Below are 18,815 nucleotides of genomic sequence, written 5' to 3'. Positions count from 1 at the left end.
TTTTGCATCAGTGTTCATGAGACAGATTGGACTGAAATTCTCTTTCCTTGTAGGTCTTTGTGTAGTTTAGTAATGAGAGTTACTGCGGCTTCAAACAATGAGTTGCATAATGGTTCATCTGATTCCCTTTTGTGGAAATTTTGGAGCATATTGTTATTAGGTCATCAGTGAATATCTAATAGAATTCTGCACACGACCCATCTGGTCCTGGGCTTTTTTGAGGGGAAAGGAGGCTTTTGATGGCTGCTACTATTTCTTTATATGTTGTTGGATTGCTAAGATGATTTGTCTGATCATCACTTAACTTTGGTATCTGGTATCTGTCTAGAAATTTGTTCATTTCTTCTAGGTTTTACAGTTTTATTGAGGATAGGCTTTTTTACTAGGATCTGATGAATTCTTGAATTTCCTCAGTTTCTGTTGTTATGTCTCTCCTTTCATTTCTGATTTTGCTAATTTGGATACTCTCTGTTACCTCTAATTAGTCTGTCTAAGAGTTTATCCATCTTGTTGATTTTCTCAAAGCTATGGGTTTGGTTGATTCTTTGTATGATTCTTTTTGTTTATACTTGGTCATTTCTGCCCTGAGTTTGATTATTTCCTGCTATTTACTCCTCTTCGATGTATCTGGATCTTTTTGTTCTAGAGCTTTCAGTGCTGTCAAGCTACTAGTGTATGCTCTCTCCAAATCTTTTTGCAATCACTCAGAGCTATGTGTTTTCCTCTTAGTACTGCTACCACTGCACCACAATTTGGATGGGGGGAGTTGCACTTTGATGTTCATTAAATTCAAAAATTCTTTAATTTCTGTCTTTATTTCTTCCTTGACAAGCCTATTGTTGAGTAGAGCATTGTTCATCATCCATGTGTATGTGGGCTTTTTGTTGTCTTTATTGTGATTAAATTCCAGCTTTAGTCCATGGTGATCTAATAGGATGAATGAGAGAATTTCAATCTTCTTATATCTGTTGAGGCTTTTTTTGTTTCTATATGGTTAATATTGAAAAAGGTGCAGTGAGATGCTGAGAAGAAGGTATATTCTTTTGTGTTAGGATGAAATGTTCTCCAGATGCCTGTTGTTTCCACTTGGTTCATAACCTGTGCTAACATCGCTGTGTCTCTGTTCAGTTTCTGCTTCCATGATCTGTCAATTGATGAGAGTGGGGTTTTGAAGACTCCCACTATTATTGTGTGTGGTGCAATATATTTTTTGAGCTTTAGTAGGGTTTCTTTTATGAATTTGGGTGCTCTTGTATTTGGAGCATATATGTTCAGGATTGAGAGTTCATCTTGATATATTTTCCTTTAATGAGTAAAAATTGTCCTTCCTTATCTTTTTTGATAACTTTTGAGTGAAAGTCTATTTTATTCAATATTAGAATGGCTACTCCAGCTTTTTCCTTGGGGCTATTTGCTTAGATGGTTTTTCCAGCCTTTTATTCAAAGATAGTGTCTGCCTTTGTCTCTGACATGAATTTCTGTTATGCAGCAAAATGCAAAGTGCTGAATCCTGTTTACATATCCAGTCTGATAGTCTATTTCTTTTTGGGGGGAATTGAGTCCATCGATGTTAAGATATATTAAGGAATGTGATTGTTGTTTCCTGTTATTTTTGTTGTTTGAGGTATAATTATGTTTGTGTGTCTTTCCTCTTTTGATTAACTTGCATAGTTATTTTTTTGGTTTACCTAGAGTGTAGATTCCCTCCTTGTTTGATAATAGATGGGGTTTCCACTTATTATCCTTTGTAGAGCTGGACTTGTGGTCAGATATTGTATATAATTAGATTTGTTCTGCACTATCTTGGTCTCTCTATCTATGGTTATTGAGAGTTTTGGTGGATATAGTAACCTGGACTGGCATTTCTGTTCTCTTAGAGTCTCTATGATGTCTATCCAGGATCTTCTAGCTTTCCTAGTCTCAGTTGAGAAGTCAGGTGTAGTTGTTATTGGTCTGCCTTTATATGTTACTTGTCCTTTTTCCCGTACTGCTTTTAGTATGCTTTCTTTGTTTTGAACATTTGGTGTTTAACTATGTTTAAGGAAGAATTTTTTTCTTGTCTAATCTATTTAGAGTTCTGTAGGCTTCTTATATGTTCATGGTCATCTCATCCTTAAAGGTAGGAAAGTTTTTTCTACAATTTCATTAAAGATATTTACGGTTCCAATTAGTAGATATTTTTTACCCTTTTCTACACCGATTATCCTTAGGTTTGGTCTTCTCATTGTGTCTTGGATCTCCTGGACAGTTTTGGTGAGGAACCTTTTGACTGTTGTATTTTTACTGACTGTTTCATCTGTCTTCAATGTTGTCTTCCACCTCTGAGATTCTCTCTTTTATCTATTATAGTCTGTTGGTGATGCTTGCATCTGTGACTCCTGATATCGTTTTTTAGGTTTTCTATCTCTAGGGATGTCTTTTTGTGTTTTCTTTATTGTTTCTATTTCTGTTTTCAACTCCATCATCGGTTTTGTTGTGTTTTCCTCTAGTTTTTGAGTGGTTTCTCCTTGTTCTTCTGTAATTCTTTAAGGAAGTTATTCGTGTACTTCTGGAAGGTCTCCATCATCACCATGATACAAGATTTTAAATTTAAATCTTGCTTTACTCATATGTTTGGCAACTCTTGTTTGCTGTCCTGAGTTGCCATGTTGTCTTGGTTTCCATTGCTTAAGTTCTTTTGCTTTCCTCTTGCCATCTTGTTATCTGTGATTATAGGTGATCTTCTTGTCACTGACTGGCACCTGTCTCTTCTGTAGATCTTATGACCCAGCTCTTTTACTAAGCCTAAAAGGACCCTTTTCTAGAGAACACCATGCTCTCTGTGGTCTGAGAACTCCTGGTGTGATCACCCTGGGATTGTGTCCCAGGCTATCTGCTGGTCCAGGTGTAATAGTACCTCTGCAGCTGATCTGGGAGCACAGCCTTTCTGAGGCAGATCCTGAGTCCTGATAACAAAGACCAGTCCCTCACTGTGGGCTGAAAATGCTTTTTCAGGTATCTTATTGCTGTAAAGGACATTTGGTTTATAACATCTCTTATTTCCAGTGTCTATTGAGATTTTGTCTGAGTGTGTATGAGTGTGTGTTCTCTCTCTCTCTCTCTCTCTCTCTCTCTCTCTCTCTCTCTCTCTCTCTCTCTGTGTGTGTGTGTGTGTGTGTGTGTGTGTGTGTGTGTGTATGTGTGTGTGTGTGTATGTGTGTGTGATATAAGCCTGTTGCTCTCATGGATAAGCTCTATGATAAATTTTTGATATGAAGAACAATAATGAAATCCACAGAAGCATACAGTTAGAGAAAAGGGGGAGAATTAAAGTGACCAGCTTTATTTGCATCTCTGTTACTTATAGTGCAAGTTCTGAATGTTTTTTCTCAGCTCCATCCATTCTTACAAAAGTGCCAACTTGGAAGATGTACCAATGAGGAGAATGTTGTAAACAAAAAGGTTTCTGCCACCAAGCTTGACATCCTTAATTACCAGTCTCTGCTTGACACGACTATTCCAGTGAATATTGTCCAGATTTTCGTTGAATCTCAAGTGAAAGTTGGCGAGTTTGTCTTTGAATCTCACAGTGTTCAGCATCTTTCCCTAAATGACAAACTTATAATGTGGGGTAAACACCACAATAAGGTGAGTATCTTTCAGGGTGGGACCATAAGCTGTTCTAAGTGTGGAATTCCTCAGAGAGCAGGGTTGCCAGAAGTCATCACCTTTTGGCATAAGAAAAACAAAGTGGTTTAATTGCCAATAGTTATCTTCTTCTGGGCCCAGAAGAGTAAGAGTTGATGTTTGGAGGTTATTTGCTTTTAACCTGCATCACTGGGTTCCAGTTCAGACCTGACTGTTGGTGTGGGACCCCAGCAAGTTACCTCTTTCCTCTCTATTTCTGTTAGCGTTGTGTGTAACCTGTCTTTGACTCACCCTGTCAAATCATTCTCTGATTCATCACTTTGTCTGCGCCTCAATTAGAAGTTACTTTCAAGCATGGGGTGCTTCCTTCTACAAACTAATTTTACCTTTCTTTGTTTAGGATTCAGGTTGTGTTAAGCGCTAAGACATACCAGAACTAGAAAAGACTTTTAAAATAAATAACAGAATCACAGGGCACATAATGTGATTAAATACCCTGAACAGATATTTCTGGATTTAAATTTAAGAACTATATTCACATTCATCCTTTTAATTTGAAACTGTTCACGCTAAATTCCACAGTGATGGGATAAAAAGAGTAATAGTAATAGGAATGGGAAACATTTTGGTCTTCAAGCGATCCAGTACATTTTCTCCAATGGAAGACTGGGCATACCAACCACGCCAATGCACGTCTCATGTTCAGGAGTAATTTGGCAGAACAATATTTATATGAATACTTTATGTGGTCACAGTTTTGTGGGTTTTGTTTTGCTTTTTTTTGTGGTGTTGTATTTTATTTTCTAGGTTTTTAGTGACTCTTGTTTCATTGGGATTGTGGGTTGTTCTTTGAGAAAAAATGTAAATTTGGGTGGGCAGGGAAGACCAAAGGATCTAGACAGAATTATGGGAAGGGAAGTATATGATCAACCTATATTCAAAGTTAAAAATTATTTTAAATCTAACAAAATATTATTTTGAAATATAATAAAAATAATAGCTGAATGAAGTATAATAAACCAAGAGTTCAAAAGAGAGAGAGCAAGAATGAGAGAGAGAGAGAGAGAGAGAGAGAGAGAGAGAGAGAGAGAGAGAGAGAAGAAAGATAGGAACAGGCACTTTGGCTTTACACTCTCTAAAAACATGGAAATTCTTGATAATTACAGTACAGAAAGGTACTGCTGCAATCTACCATCTCACTGCTGATACTGACTGTCATGTACTGACTCTCTTCTCTCCCATGCCTTTTATACAGTCTCCTACTGCTGTCTGCAGTCAGAGTTGTCAACTTGGGTTTAGGAAAACACCTGTTCGAGGGAGACCATCCTGTTGTTTTGACTGTCTACCATGTACACATGGAGAGATTGCAAATAAAACAGGTATTTACAAAATCATTATGAATGTAGAAATTTTTGGAAGTGATTCTAAATACAAAAAAAATCTAGAAATGGTTCTGAATGTGGAAATTTCTAGAAACACTTCTTTGTGTGGGAGTTTTGAGAAATGATTTTAGATGTGGAAATGATTCACAACAGGACAGGGGTGAGTAAAACAAAGCCTGAAGGCACAGTTACAGTTATGTAGCTAACACCTATTCATTTAAAACAACTTCTTGCTGAATGAAGGTGGCACAAATTTTAATCCTAGCACTCAGTGGGTGGATCTCTGAGTTTAAGTTCAGCCTGGTGCTCAGAATGAGTTACAGGACAGTGAGGGCTACACAGAAAAATCCTGTCTTGAAAAACAAAGCAACAAACAAACAAAAATCTTAATTTTAACCCAGTCATCTCTGTTACTGTCATTTGTGAATCTGTTTGTTTTGTTGGCTATGCTGCCTGGATTGGTCTCAAGCTCCTGGGCTCCGGCCTCCGGGTGACTGAGATCGAGGAGTGTGCTCCTGCATCTGGCCCTGCTTTGTCTTCTGTGTGTCTGCATTGAGTTTAATGTGTTTTCTTTGTAGCCCTGCTTTTCACTAATGGTTTTCTTACAGCTGTAGCAGTTAGAAGTAAATTTAGCACTCTCTGTACACTGTAAACAGTTAGTGCTCCCTGTATAGCTTAAACTATGAGCTGAATTGTAATGCCTGACTTTATTTCACATGCTTACAATAAATATTAATATTAACCAAAATTTTACCCAAAAGGAAATTAAACTTCAGAGAAAATATATAAACTGCCTGTGATCATACAAACTAGAGACAGCCGATACAAAATACAGACTTGTTAAATGAAATGAACTGCTAGAAAACATTTTATCAGAGTGACATTGGTTTTAGATACTGCACTCCTTTCCTGGGACCCTGAGACCCTAGGACCTGTTTCGGCCATTTCCTTTGGCAAATAGTAGAAGCTCAACAAACATTTGTTTAATGACTAAATAAGTAACTACTGTATGATTTAATACTTTTCCTTTGGAATTACTTTGATTCTTGTGAGAGCTCTCATTATGCATTCCCTGGTACTGTAAGGTACCGTGCAGCAACTGCACAATCATGCAGTGAGAGATCCCAGAGAATGAGTGATGTGCAGAGTTGTGAGTGATGCACAGGGCTGTGACTGATTTGCTGGGTTGTCAATGATATATAAGGATGCTCTACCTACTGTCCTCTGACTGTCCAGCTGTCACTTCTTCCTCAAATTGATTATAATTGCAGACACTCCCCAGAGCACATCTGCAATACCTTTGTGTCCTATCCTCACATCTAACATCTATTTCAAACCAGGTATTTTGCCATACTCTTTTTATGTTCCTTAATGAAATCTTTATCCATCAAACAGTAGTTAAAATATGTCCTTTTATTTTTTGGTTGCAAAGTAGTCATAGGCCTGACTAACTACTTCCTGAATACTAGGCTTGTAGACAAGCATCTCCAAGCCCTAGATCTTGATTCTTTTTGTTGTGGTTGCTGTTAACATTTTTGCATCTTTGTGAATTTCCCTACATGCACCCCGATTCTACTCGTCTCCCTATCCCCTTGTATCCACCCTCCATCATTGCAACACCCCCTGCTCCAAAAGATAAAGAAATATCATTGTAGAAGCCATAATATATTACAGTGAGTCCTATGTTATGCCCCTATGTCACAGTTCTTTACTTGCCAATGTTCTTTCAAAAGCTCATTGCAAAGACTTGTTGGCTGGCTAAGAGCTTCTGACTTCTGCAACTCTATGGCTACTGAAACCTCACTGGGATGCCTCATGTCATGGAGATCCTGTAGTTTTAAATATGTAAGACTGGCCCCTTTATGCACTTTAACAGTTCTTCATAGGGTAGACGTTGGGGTGGACCAATTAATTCAAAGGCCTGGATCAGGGCCTGAGGGGTATCTGAGTTGTCAGCCCACTGGCTTTCCAGCCTTTATGCTTTCATGTCCAGTTCACAAACAGCCCCTGATACCAGGTACAGCTCTATCCTTCTCCTCAGGAAAGGTCAGGAAATGGTCTCCCAGCTGTTACAGCTGGTCAGGAACATGACCAGTTCTTTCACTTTAACAATCTCAGGGACAGCTCTTCTGCCTGCCATAGATGGTAAGGGACAAAAAAGGGTAGAAGAAAGTCTCTCTTTGGTCGGCACCAATGGCCAGCAGATAAGAGGCAGGGGTGGTTCTCCCATGCTCATGTCTTTTGGGCAGGCTAACTTTCAACCACCAAATCCAGGGCCAGCTCTACCGTGCTGACCAGACAAGGTTAAATGCCTGTTCTCCTAAGTCATGCAGCAGCCCAGGTCACAATAGGCAATGAGGAAGTCATCTCTCCCTCACTCATGTCACTGCCATTCAATTGCCTGGCCAGCTGTTCCATGCCCAGCCTCCAGGGTCAGCTCTATTGTGCTGCCCAGGAGAGGTACAGAGCACATTATCCTGAGTGCTGTAACTGGTAAAGGGCTCATTCCTCATCTGACCTGAGTGACCCCTTCTCAGCATTATCTGTCTTGACCTGACTCTGGCCTGGGGCCCTCAGTTCTTCTAACCTGTGGCTTATCCATGGGCCTTGAAGTCATTGTGGTCTATGCTGTACTGAACTGGTAGTCATCTCAGGCTCTTTATCCAGGAAGTGTTAAGCTACTAATCATTCAGATGTCCCCATGTCACAACACTGTATGTAGACACAGCCTCTATCCTCTCTGCCATCTACTGATGTCCATGGAACCCAGCAGCTACACTTCTAACACTTCTAAGAGCAGTCCCTGCTCTGTATGCTTACCAACTTTAAATAAACATGTTTTTCTTTTCTATTTTTTTGGTGGGAAGAGGGTGTTTTGTTTTTAGAAAAGTGATATATTGACTTTAATAAACAAAAGATGAAAAATATATTCACACTGATAGAAAAACCATCTTTTTAAAGTGCTTTTAGTTTTACCTCATTTCCTTCTGGTAATCTTTCCCTCTTCACCTCATAGCAGTACTGTCTCAGCCATCAACTGAAATTTTCATATTTACAAGTACACATAAATGTCAGTGTATCCCTTTTCCTTCAAGACCAAGATCTCTACCAAGTATAACATTATCTTTTTACTTCAACACTTACATGTTTCATAATCTGAAACAACAATTTTAGGATATATATATTTTTTACAAGAGCAGTTTGCAAATTTACAAGTTTATATTTACTGAGAATCAGGAGTTTAATAGGGTGATATAATCCCATTGTACCAAATAATCCTGGAAAACTAATTCTATCATTATTATGTATTTAGCACATTTCCTTGTGCTGGAACTAGAACCTAGTCTTGCATATGCTAGACATATGCTCTAGACTCAGCTTCCATCACAGGTCATGTGATTATCACCATGAAAATTCAATAAGACCTCACCATACACCGTTGAAAATATAGTCATACTGGCTTTTATGGCCTACTGAGTTTGCAGTGGTTTTAATACTTTATTAAATGCTTTTTAGAATATTTGATCTATCTTCTTGTCATGAGAGGACTGAGTTAGCCAGAGCCAGTTTGACTCTATGATAGGCGTCAAACTGGCAGTTTGGGAGACTATGCCCAAGTTTTATTTTCTCAGAACTGGAGAAGTCCTAAACAAATCAATTCCAGAAAACAAAACAACAACAAAAAAAAACAAAACAAAGAAATGAAGGAAGGAAGGAAGAAAGGAAGGAAGGAAGGAAGGAAGGAAGGAACAAACACACCCCTCAGGAGCAGCCAATCAAGAAACTTTTCCACCACCTAGCCTGATCCCACATCACAGACAGCCGGTTAGGAGCTGTAGAGGTTGCTGGACCACCTAGCTTGAGCCAAGTATAGTTAATCAGCAAAAGTCCCCCAAATTCCTGTTAATAAGGCACCCATACTTCTGGAGATAAAGCCAACCATTCAAAGGTAAAGTCACCCACTTCTACCCCAACTAGCTTTAAACTGACCCTGCAAAATCCACACCTGTGTCTTCCATCCTTGTTTACAGTAGACACTGACATTTGGGTTGTCTGCAGAATAAATGCTTTTTACTGTTGCATACTATTTGAGTCTGGAGTATTATTCTTTGAAAATCATAGACCCTTACATTTTGGGGATCATCTATGTTTTTCTGACTTATGGTCAATTATTAGTTTCCTATTTATGATCTTTGGTTAATTGTTTTACAACCTCTTAGAATGCATGTTCTAGATGCATGCCTATCTCAAAAGCAATTAACTCAGGACACTTGAAGATGGCAGAGTTCTCATTATGGTTTTGAATCAGAAAGGATTTAATAACAGTCCTATTATAAATGTTCTTAACAATTACTAGTATATTTTTAGGAATTCTTATAGGACCATAGGACCATCGTTAGGAATTAAGAAATCATCTATTTGTCTATATAGCATAATTCCAAGACAGTGCATTTCATTCTTCTATAGAAATCTGCTCAAAAGTGTAAGCTAATACCTAGTGAAAAGCATACTGATAGCATGAATCTTTCCTGAAATGTAATCTTCTTGGCCTTGCCTAGAGAAGCAAATCTATCCATGGTAGAACAATCTCAGGAAGATCAACAGTTAGGGCTTAGCTTCTCCTGAATGGCTCCTGGCAATAAAAATCATTGTCTGTAATGCCAAAGGCCACAAAACACCACATGGCAGTACCTACTCTAAAAGACTCCTGTTGGTTGTAACCACTTTTGTCACCAGCTTCACTCTTCCCAAACCCCTTCTTCTGCAGGATATTCAACCTTGACACCCCCACCCCCGCTGACTTACTTCCTCCCTCTGTCCCTCAGTAGGATTTTATTCCTCCTTCTTATATCTCTGTTCCTGACACTGCTGCTCCTGCTCGACCACCAAAGACAGAGGAAGGAGAAGCTCTGACTCCTCTGACTTTCCTGACTCCTCTTGGAATCTACCTCACACCTGAGCCTGTACTGCCCAGAGGGCTGACTCTACTACAGCCTTATCCCTCCAGGCTGCAGGACCTCCAGATGTACAGAGGAGACAGTTCGTGCCATATGTGCCATTTGATAGTAGTGATATTTATAATTCCCCATTTTCAGAAAGACACTCAGTACTTACAGATATTTTAGATTCAATTATGTAACTCAGCAGCTCACCTGACAGGACAGTCAGCAGCTGCACCATGTCCCTCTTCACAACAAAGATAAGGAAAAAAGAGTTTAATCTGGGGGCTGCCTGGAAATTGGTCCCAGGAGCAAATGGACTGTACACCAAAGTCCAGGCTGATAATTATGCAACTCAACCCAACTAGAATTATAACACTGGTGGGTGTAAGGAGAAGCTCTAAATCTAGTGCCAGATTTTGAAGCAACTAGTTGGTAAGCCAGGTGATGCAGAGAAAAAAAAATGAGAGCTGCAGAGAATATCTAAATACTCTTTGAAGTCTATATGAGGCTACAAAAGGACAGGAAGATGAACTAAAATGGACCACTAAGATCAATATGACTTTAAAAAAGGTTTTAAAGAGTTCTGCTGGAATTCCGACTCTGGGCCTCCTGGACGTGTACAAACCATTGAACCTGTGTGTGGATGAAAAATGGGGACAGCAAAAGAAGTGCTCACCCAAACTTTGGACCCATGAAAGAGACCACTGGCTTAATTATTTAAGAAGCTGTAACCAGTAGACCAAAGATGCCTAACCTGCCTCCAGATCATAGCTGTGATTGCCCTGCTGGTAAAGGACACTGACAATATTTTCATAAGGACTTGTTATCACCACACCCATGCTATTGAGAAAACCCTGAGTAATTCACCTAGCCAATGGCTATTCAATGTCAGACCAATACACTGTTAACACCTCCAGGCTCTACTTTTAAATCTCCTTTGCATAAGATATAACCTGCATCACCCATAAATCCAGCTACTCGGCTACCTGACTCATCCTTAGATGTTCAACATGATTGCTCTAAAGTTTTGTGGCATGTTCAAAGTTGATTGACATGCCCTGGACAGATACAAAATGGCATCTACTTCACAGATGGGACGAGCTTCATCAAAAAATGAAACTAGGTATAAAGGGGGATGGGGAGGTATGGCAGACTTGGACTCTTGTTTCAACAAGTGCTCTGTAGCCAGAAACACCAGCCCAAAAGTCTGAGTTGAAATCTCTAATTCAGGCTTAAAAGTAGACACGGGGGACTATAGCCAATATTTATACTGACAACAGATATGCTTTTGCCATGACTCATATACAGGAGTCCATATATCAAAAAAGAGGATTATTGACTAATAAATAAAAGACCATCAGCATTAAGAAAAAAACACTTGCTCTCTAGAGGCCTTCTGGCTTCCTCTCAAAATGGCCATACTCTGTAGCACTAGACACACACACACACACACACACACACACACACACACACACACACACACACCAAATAAAATAGCTCAAGCCTCCATCTACTGAGATCTTCCTCCTATTAAAATCTGATTTTATATACCTAGTTAAAATATAAACACCCTCATGACTTCCTTATCTGTAGCCGCTTGTAACCCCTGCACAGAGAGGAAACCAGGCTACATGATGGGATACATGTTTTGTATGGGGATTGAGAGGATATAAAAGGATAGGGATTTGGAGGAATTCTATTCATTGTCTGGCTAGTTGTTAGATAGGTTCCAGGGATGAGCACTGGATGCAAAAAAAGACCGAGCAAGGCCAAATCTCAGCCCTTACCCACGCCTATTCCCATCCTAAACCAAGAGTCAACTTCAGTGACTCCTTGCTCCAACAAAATCCACTTCACCCACTGGACTAGAACGCCCCATGATTGTTGAAACCTTCTTCCCAAATCTCCTCTCGTCCATATTTGACACAGGACCATTGGTTATGCTTTAATGCTCAACCCTCCTACTAAGATAAAATAGCTGTTCCTGGAAACTATTTACAGACAACAGATGGTACTCAGTATAGATGGCAGAAATCAGAAAGAAGTAATCTGACCCTCCAGTCAAGCAAGACAAGGCCTTTATGTTGAACATCAGATACCCACAGAACATTCTCACCTCTAAACTTCCATTGTAACTCCTGCCAGTATAGGATGAGGGAACCTATTGTCTCCAGAGGATGCTTGGTGGGCCCATGCATCAGGACTTGCCGCTTGCATTCACATCCTAGATCTGAATATATCATCTGATTTCTGTATCCTGTTACAGCCATTTATCCAAATAACATATTATACACAGGAAGCCATTCACAATCAATACCAAGTGAAAAGGGTCACTGTGACTGTTGTGTCTATTAGAAGCTTTTGCTGTGCCATTGGCACATCACTGATACTGCAAGTTAGGAATTACAGAGCCTTATGCAAGGCAATGGAGAGTAATATAAGAGAAATAGGCATTCTATTAATGCTCTACAGGATCCTCTCTTCTCTAGCTAAAGTACTTTACAAAATATAAGTGACTTAAAATTATTATTTCTTCAGCAAGGTAGTTTATGTGTATGCAACTCTAGGAGACGAATGCTGTGTTTTGGCTGATCATTTGAGAGTAGTCAGAAAAAAAAAAACTATTGCTCAGCTTGAAAATAGATAAAATGATAGAAAATTAGAAAAACACAAACAATCAGTCTCAGGGCTATGATGAGTCCCTCTTTCACTGTTCCCCTTTGTTGACCACTCTTTTCTTGTCCTGTCCCTAATTTGTGGACCCTGTAGAGTTACTGTTATAGTCAAGTTTGATTAAAACAAAAACAAATGTACACTGCTCAGTCAATGGTTTTCAAACAGCACTACCAGAACCTAAAATCATCTCTCAAGGATTTAGGATGGCCTAGTACTCAAAAGGGAAGAATTTGTTTGTTTTCTTTTTCTTTTCATTGTATCAGATATATTTTAGTAATAATACTAAGAAATAAAAATTAAGAAATTTTTAATATGAAATTTTTACAGGGTTACAACATTAAAAGGCTAAAAATCACCGGCTTTTAAAATCCCACCACTTTTAGGTTTGCCTAAACTCTGACAAGGCAGCAGCATCCCAAAGAGAGGTAAGCTTCCTCTCAGTTAAGCACACTGCTGTCTTAACCCTTTCCTGTCCTAACACTGGCTTCAGGCCAAACTAAGCAGTACTAGAAACTGTTATGTTGTGTTATGTAAGTCCCTTGATGGAGTATGCTTTTGGGTTAAAATTTTTTATCTCAATACTGAAAGAGCTTCAATTCAAAATTGACTTTTAAGGCTCATAACTCAACAGGTATTGAAAGTCAGGCAAAAAATTAAAGTCTGGCTAAAACCTAATGCAGCTAAATATAAGTTAAAGATTTATTTATTCTTTTGTTTTGTGTTTGCAAAGTACAGTTTAAAATGGTTAATTAAAATAGACAAAGATGGTTTAACTCAGATATGCTAGATACACAGTGGTCCTGAAGCCAACCAGCGATCTACTAAATAAGGCAGTTAATATGCTTAAACTTACTATAAGAGATAGAGACCTCCCAATAAATATAGAATATATATTTTCTCCTATGGATATAAAACCTTAGGTAAATTCTTGAGGGTCAGAAAATTGTTTAAGGTATATAAGTGCAAGTTAGAGAGATAAAAAAATTATTTAAAATATCTAAAAAACAGAAAAGGTTCAGATTTTGTTTCCTCATCTATGCTATCATTATACTAAAATAGAAACTTTCAAAACTTTCACATGATCACATAAATGATGAGAAGCAGATGGAGCACTGGCTGCTTACAATTCAGTCACAGGCTCAAGGTTTTAAATTCCATCTAGTTGTCATCTAAACATAGAATTAAAGATGATTCCCATCATGTTAAAAAAAATCTTCAGTCAATCTGTGTATTTAGCACTCTGCACTAAAAAGAAAAAAATGTATCTAGTCTTTATAAAAACTATAACTTTTACAAGGTATCAAAGGCATAAGTCTATTCCTGTTACCTTATAGATATCTGTAAACTGCATTATCTAAAATACAGATTTCAGTGCAATGGCAGATACTAATGCATATCCTGTTACAACTAAAATCACATAAGCTTCAAAAAACAAAGAAGTCATAAAATGTAGATCTACTTACCACAGACCCAATGGACTTCAGTTGAATACTCCTGCCTGTTCTTGAGAATGAAAATTTACCTTGTTGTTGGAGTTTTCTAACCTTCCCCGATAACTAAGACTAAATTTAACTTTTGTCCCTCAGTAGATTTTCACCTCACTGATACTGAGGGACCAACAACCTGAAGACTGTAAACTGCTGAATGCTAACTTATTAAAAACTGATGTTAAGCAGTCCAATCAACGTGATGTTTGCTTGTCTTTCAGCTAGATCACTGAACCATATGCTTCTAACAAATGTCCCATCGTCCAGCTGTTGACTAGCATTTCAGCCTTGCTGGGCACCCAAGAAAACAATGTCCTAATGACAGCAAAATCAATTATTAAAAAAAATACAACATCCATTACCCCCACTAAACAGGCTGAGAAGCTAAGACAAAAAGGCCCCTATTCCCAACCATGACTCATGATTTCTAGGTCCCAGTTGACACCTTGACTAATGACTAAGAGCTTGGGTGAAAAACCTGATGAACCAATGATTTGATAGAATTACAATTCAGAACAGGGAATGAGAAGACAGAGTTAGCCAGAGCCAGGCTGAATCTATGACAGCCTGTCACTTTGGGAGACTAGGTCCAAGTTCCTGTACCCAGAAATGGAAATGTCCTTCAATTCAAGGTAAAACCAGACCTCACAGTCAGCCAATCAGGAGCTGTAAAAAATACCCTACCACCTATCATGACCCAAATATAATCACCAAAAGCCCCCCAAATCCCCATAGAGCCTTAACCAATCACAAAGACATCCATACCTTTGCAGATGGAGCCAACTAATTAAGGGGAATAAAAGGTAAGTCAGGCTCCTGTCAGCAAGCACTTCTTGGCATCCTCAATATTGTCTGGGTTGGTGGCTATATATGGGTTGAATTCCCAGTTGGGGAAGTCTCTAGATGGCCTTTCCTTCCATCTCTGTTCTACACATTGTCTCCATATTTCCTCCCATGAGTATTTTGTTCCTTCTAAGGATTGAAGATTTCATACTTTGGTCTTCTTCTTGAGCTTCATATAGTCTGTGAATTGTATCTTGGATAATATGAGCTTTTGAGCTAATATCCAGAGGCAAATGCCCCTAGCCAACCATTGAACTGAGAATGAGGTCCACAATGAAAGAGTCAGAGAAAGGACTGAAGAAGCTGAAGGTGTTTAAAACCCCATAAAAATAACAATATCAATCAACCAGACCCCCCCCCAAGAACACTGAGAGACTAAACCACCATCCAAAGAGTACACATGAATGGATCCATGGCCCCACATGCATATGTAGCAGAGAATGGCCTTGTTGGGCATCAGTGGGAGGAGAAGCCCTTGGTCCTGTCAAGGCTCCTAGCCTCAGTGTAGGGGAATGTCAAAGCACAGAGACAAGAAGGGGTTGGAAGATGGGTTGGGGAGCACCTTCATATAAGCAGGAGTATAGGACATGGAATAGGGAGATTCTAGAATGGAAACCAGGAAAAGGAATAACATTTGAAATGTAAACTTAAAAATATCCAATAAAATATTTTGAAAAGATGAGAAACAGAACTGCCTCCAATAAAGTCATATTATCTTTTATCATATGAAAATAATAAATATAACAGTATTATTGACAAAAAAGGAAAGTGAAAATCACCAACCTCTACCCTAACAGGTTTTAAATTGACCCAACAGAGTCCACATGTCTGTCTTCCATCCTGAAGCATGGTAGACCCCTACCTGTACTTTCTCTTTGCTGTTGCATACTCTGGGTACCAATCTTCACAAATTATGGACCCTTATGGTACTAGTTCAACCAGTTTGATTTCCTGTGTACCTTTTTTTTCAAACCATTAGTATCTAGCTGCTTATGTCTAAGAATATATTTTTCAGAATCAAAAGGGACAATGAGCAGGACTGGTAGCCAGTACACCGCCTTTGGTTAATGACCATGAACTAACCACTACCCTTTAAAACAACATTTATATACCACTTTAAAGAGCTGGCTTGAGCTGCTCTTAGGAAGAGAAATTGATCGTACAGAATGATCAATACTTTAGTGGTATTTTTAGAAAATTTGTCTGAGATTTACTCACAGTTAATTATGTAATTGTTGTCATTTATTTGTTCATTCCCTCCTTTCTTTCTCTCCCTATCTTTTCTTTTAAGACAAGACCTCCTTTTGAAATTCTGTCTGGGGTGGAATGTGATATGTAGACCAGGCTGATGATAATCCTCTTGTTTTTGTCTCCTGAGTACCAGAATTACAAGTATGCAGTATTGTGCCTTTCTGTAATTACTTTCCTAATTAAAGATGGGTCCCATGTAAGTGTTCTTCAGAGTGAAGGAAGTCTAAGCTCAGTAAATAAAACATCCCATTCCACTGCATTTTTCTTAATGATTTAAAGACTTAACATCTACCTTTATTTTCTTTTAAAAAGATACGATGGAAAGAAATTTACTGAATTTTTCTGAAAAAATTACAGAAAACTCAAATAACATAAGTACATGTAATAAACATACATTGAAAATATAGTGCAAAATTATTTTTCCTTTAATAAACTTCTAATCAGAATACAATTAAGGATTTTAAGAGATTCAGAAAATCAAGCATTTCTTATCATAGGAAAATTCTACTCCCCTCTAAAATGTATTGACTTCCACATTACTTCTGAAACAATGATGCACTGTGAAAACAAAATGAAAGAAACAAAAGAAAATGACAGTTTCTAAACATAGATGTCATTAAATTCTAGAAGTTTTACTTTCTAGGCCACCCACAATAACAACCAAGAGCCCCAGGAATCAGAGTAAACTACTGGATTGAAAGGTTGTAAGAGCCAGAAAAGGGACATCTGTAGTGAAACAGGAGTTGAGACATGACAGGGTCTTTCAGAACTTAAACTCACAGAGGCATGTACCAGATCAAGCCGGACAAAACTCTAAAGATGAGTGGAGGATGAGCTCATAATAACCCAGTCCTAGCAAAGAGCTATTGGCTACAGTAGGTTAAAAAAATTAGAAAGAAAAGTACAGAAAAAAAAAGAATTGAGAGGGAGAGAGAAAAAATTGCAGGGGGAAAATTAGTGGTGGATGTAATCAAAACACGTGATTCACATATATGAAATTCTCAAGTAATAAAAATATTTTAATAAAGATAATGAACAACAACAAAAAAAAAAATCTCCAAAGCTTGCAGGTGCATTTTCTCTTCCTTTCATATATAATCCAATATATGTTTCATGTTGTCTGATTTCATCTCAACAGCATTTCTAGACTGTTGATACTCTCATATTGACCAAGTCAACACACTTTCTGAATGTTTTGTGGATCCCACTGTACATGTATTTTTCTCTCATGAAACAAATTACTAATTTTCTATTGTTCTTCAATCTGTGTCTGGTTCAGTGAATGTAATCAGGGTCAGTTCCTTCAGAATTCAACACTGGTTGTGCTGAAAATATATGTCCCATACATACATCTGCAGAGTAACCAGTAAAATGCAATAAATCATCTGCCTCCTTTTCAGATATGGATCAATGCACCAAGTGTCCTGAAGATCAATATCCAAATAAGCAGAGGGATCAGTGTCTCCCTAAAATCATGACATTTTTGGCCCATGAAGATATTCTGGGAGCTGTTTTGGTCTCAATGTCCATTAGTTTATCTGCCTTTTCAGCCATGATTTTAGGATTATTTATCCGTTATCGGGACACACCCATTGTCAGAGCAAATAACAGAAATCTCAGTTATCTCCTCCTGGTTTCTCTAATGCTCTGTTTCTTTTGCTCATTACTATTCATTGGCCAACCTGGGACAGTCACTTGTGTCTTGAGACAAATGATTTTTGGGGTTGTATTTTCTGTGGCTGTTTCTGCTATCTTGGCAAAGACGTTCATTGTGGTTGTGGCCTTCAGAACTGCTAAACCAGGAAGCACCTTAAAAATGTGGATGGTGACACGACTCTCAAATGCTATAGTCTTCTGTGGTTCCATCATTCAAGTGTTCATCTGCGCAGTCTGGCTGGGAACCTATCCCCCTTTCCCGGATGTCGACATGCAGTCAGAGTTTGGGCAAATCATCCTCTTGTGTAACGAGGGCTCCACCCTTGCCTTCTATTGTGTTCTGGGATACTTGGGCTTTCTGGCCAGTCTGAGCTTGCTTATTGCCTTTCTGGCAAGAAGGCTACCTGACAGCTTCAATGAGGCAAAAACAATCACGTTCAGCATGCTGGTTTTCTGCAGTGTGTGGATTTCTTTTATACCCACTTATCTGAGCTCCAAAGGCAAAACCATGGTGGCTGTGGAAATTCTTTCCATTCTGGCCTCCAGTGCTGGCTTACTGGGCTGTATATTTCTTCCCAAATGCTATGTGATCCTGCGGAAGTCAGGTGGCCTTTCAAGAAAGGAGTTCTCTATATGACTTCGTTCTTAAGGCAAAGGAAAATTTTGTGGTTTTCATGAAATTAAACATGGAGAAATAAAGATTCAAGAGTAGTGTGAAGTCAATGCATTTCAGTAAACAATGGCAACTGCTATGTAATCAGGAGTTCCTCCCATCACTGGAGATAACCATTCACAGTGAGCACTATGTAATCAGGAGTTCCTCCTATCATTGGAGACAACCATTCCCAGTAACACAGTCACCATAGGTTAGATAGTTGCCAACTAGAGGTGACTTTCTGTGAATTTCTTTAAATTACAGTTTTCCCATTTTTCAACATATTGTAACTGGA

The 18,815-nt window shown here is 38.6% G+C and overlaps 1 protein-coding gene across 1 annotated transcript in view; it reads left to right on the top strand.

Annotated features, from left to right (window-relative positions):
* LOC308418846 (vomeronasal type-2 receptor 26-like) overlaps nucleotides 1-18,502 on the top strand; it is a gene marked incomplete at both ends in the record, with an annotated part of 38,842 nt that extends 20,340 nt beyond the window's left edge. Inside the window, 3 exons of the mRNA XM_080914405.1 lie at nucleotides 3,373-3,627; nucleotides 4,883-5,006; nucleotides 17,610-18,502. Coding sequence (XP_080770531.1) covers nucleotides 3,373-3,627; nucleotides 4,883-5,006; nucleotides 17,610-18,502 — 1,272 coding nt within the window. The remainder of the gene's footprint in view (nucleotides 1-3,372; nucleotides 3,628-4,882; nucleotides 5,007-17,609) is intronic.
* Between the last annotated feature and the right edge of the window lie 313 nt (nucleotides 18,503-18,815).

This window comes from Micromys minutus (assembly GCF_963924665.1).
Source record: "Micromys minutus genome assembly, chromosome: 3".
NCBI classification, from domain to species: Eukaryota; Metazoa; Chordata; class Mammalia; order Rodentia; family Muridae; genus Micromys; species Micromys minutus.
Note: the sequence above shows the minus strand (reverse complement) of the source record. Positions and strands in the feature narration are given on the sequence as shown.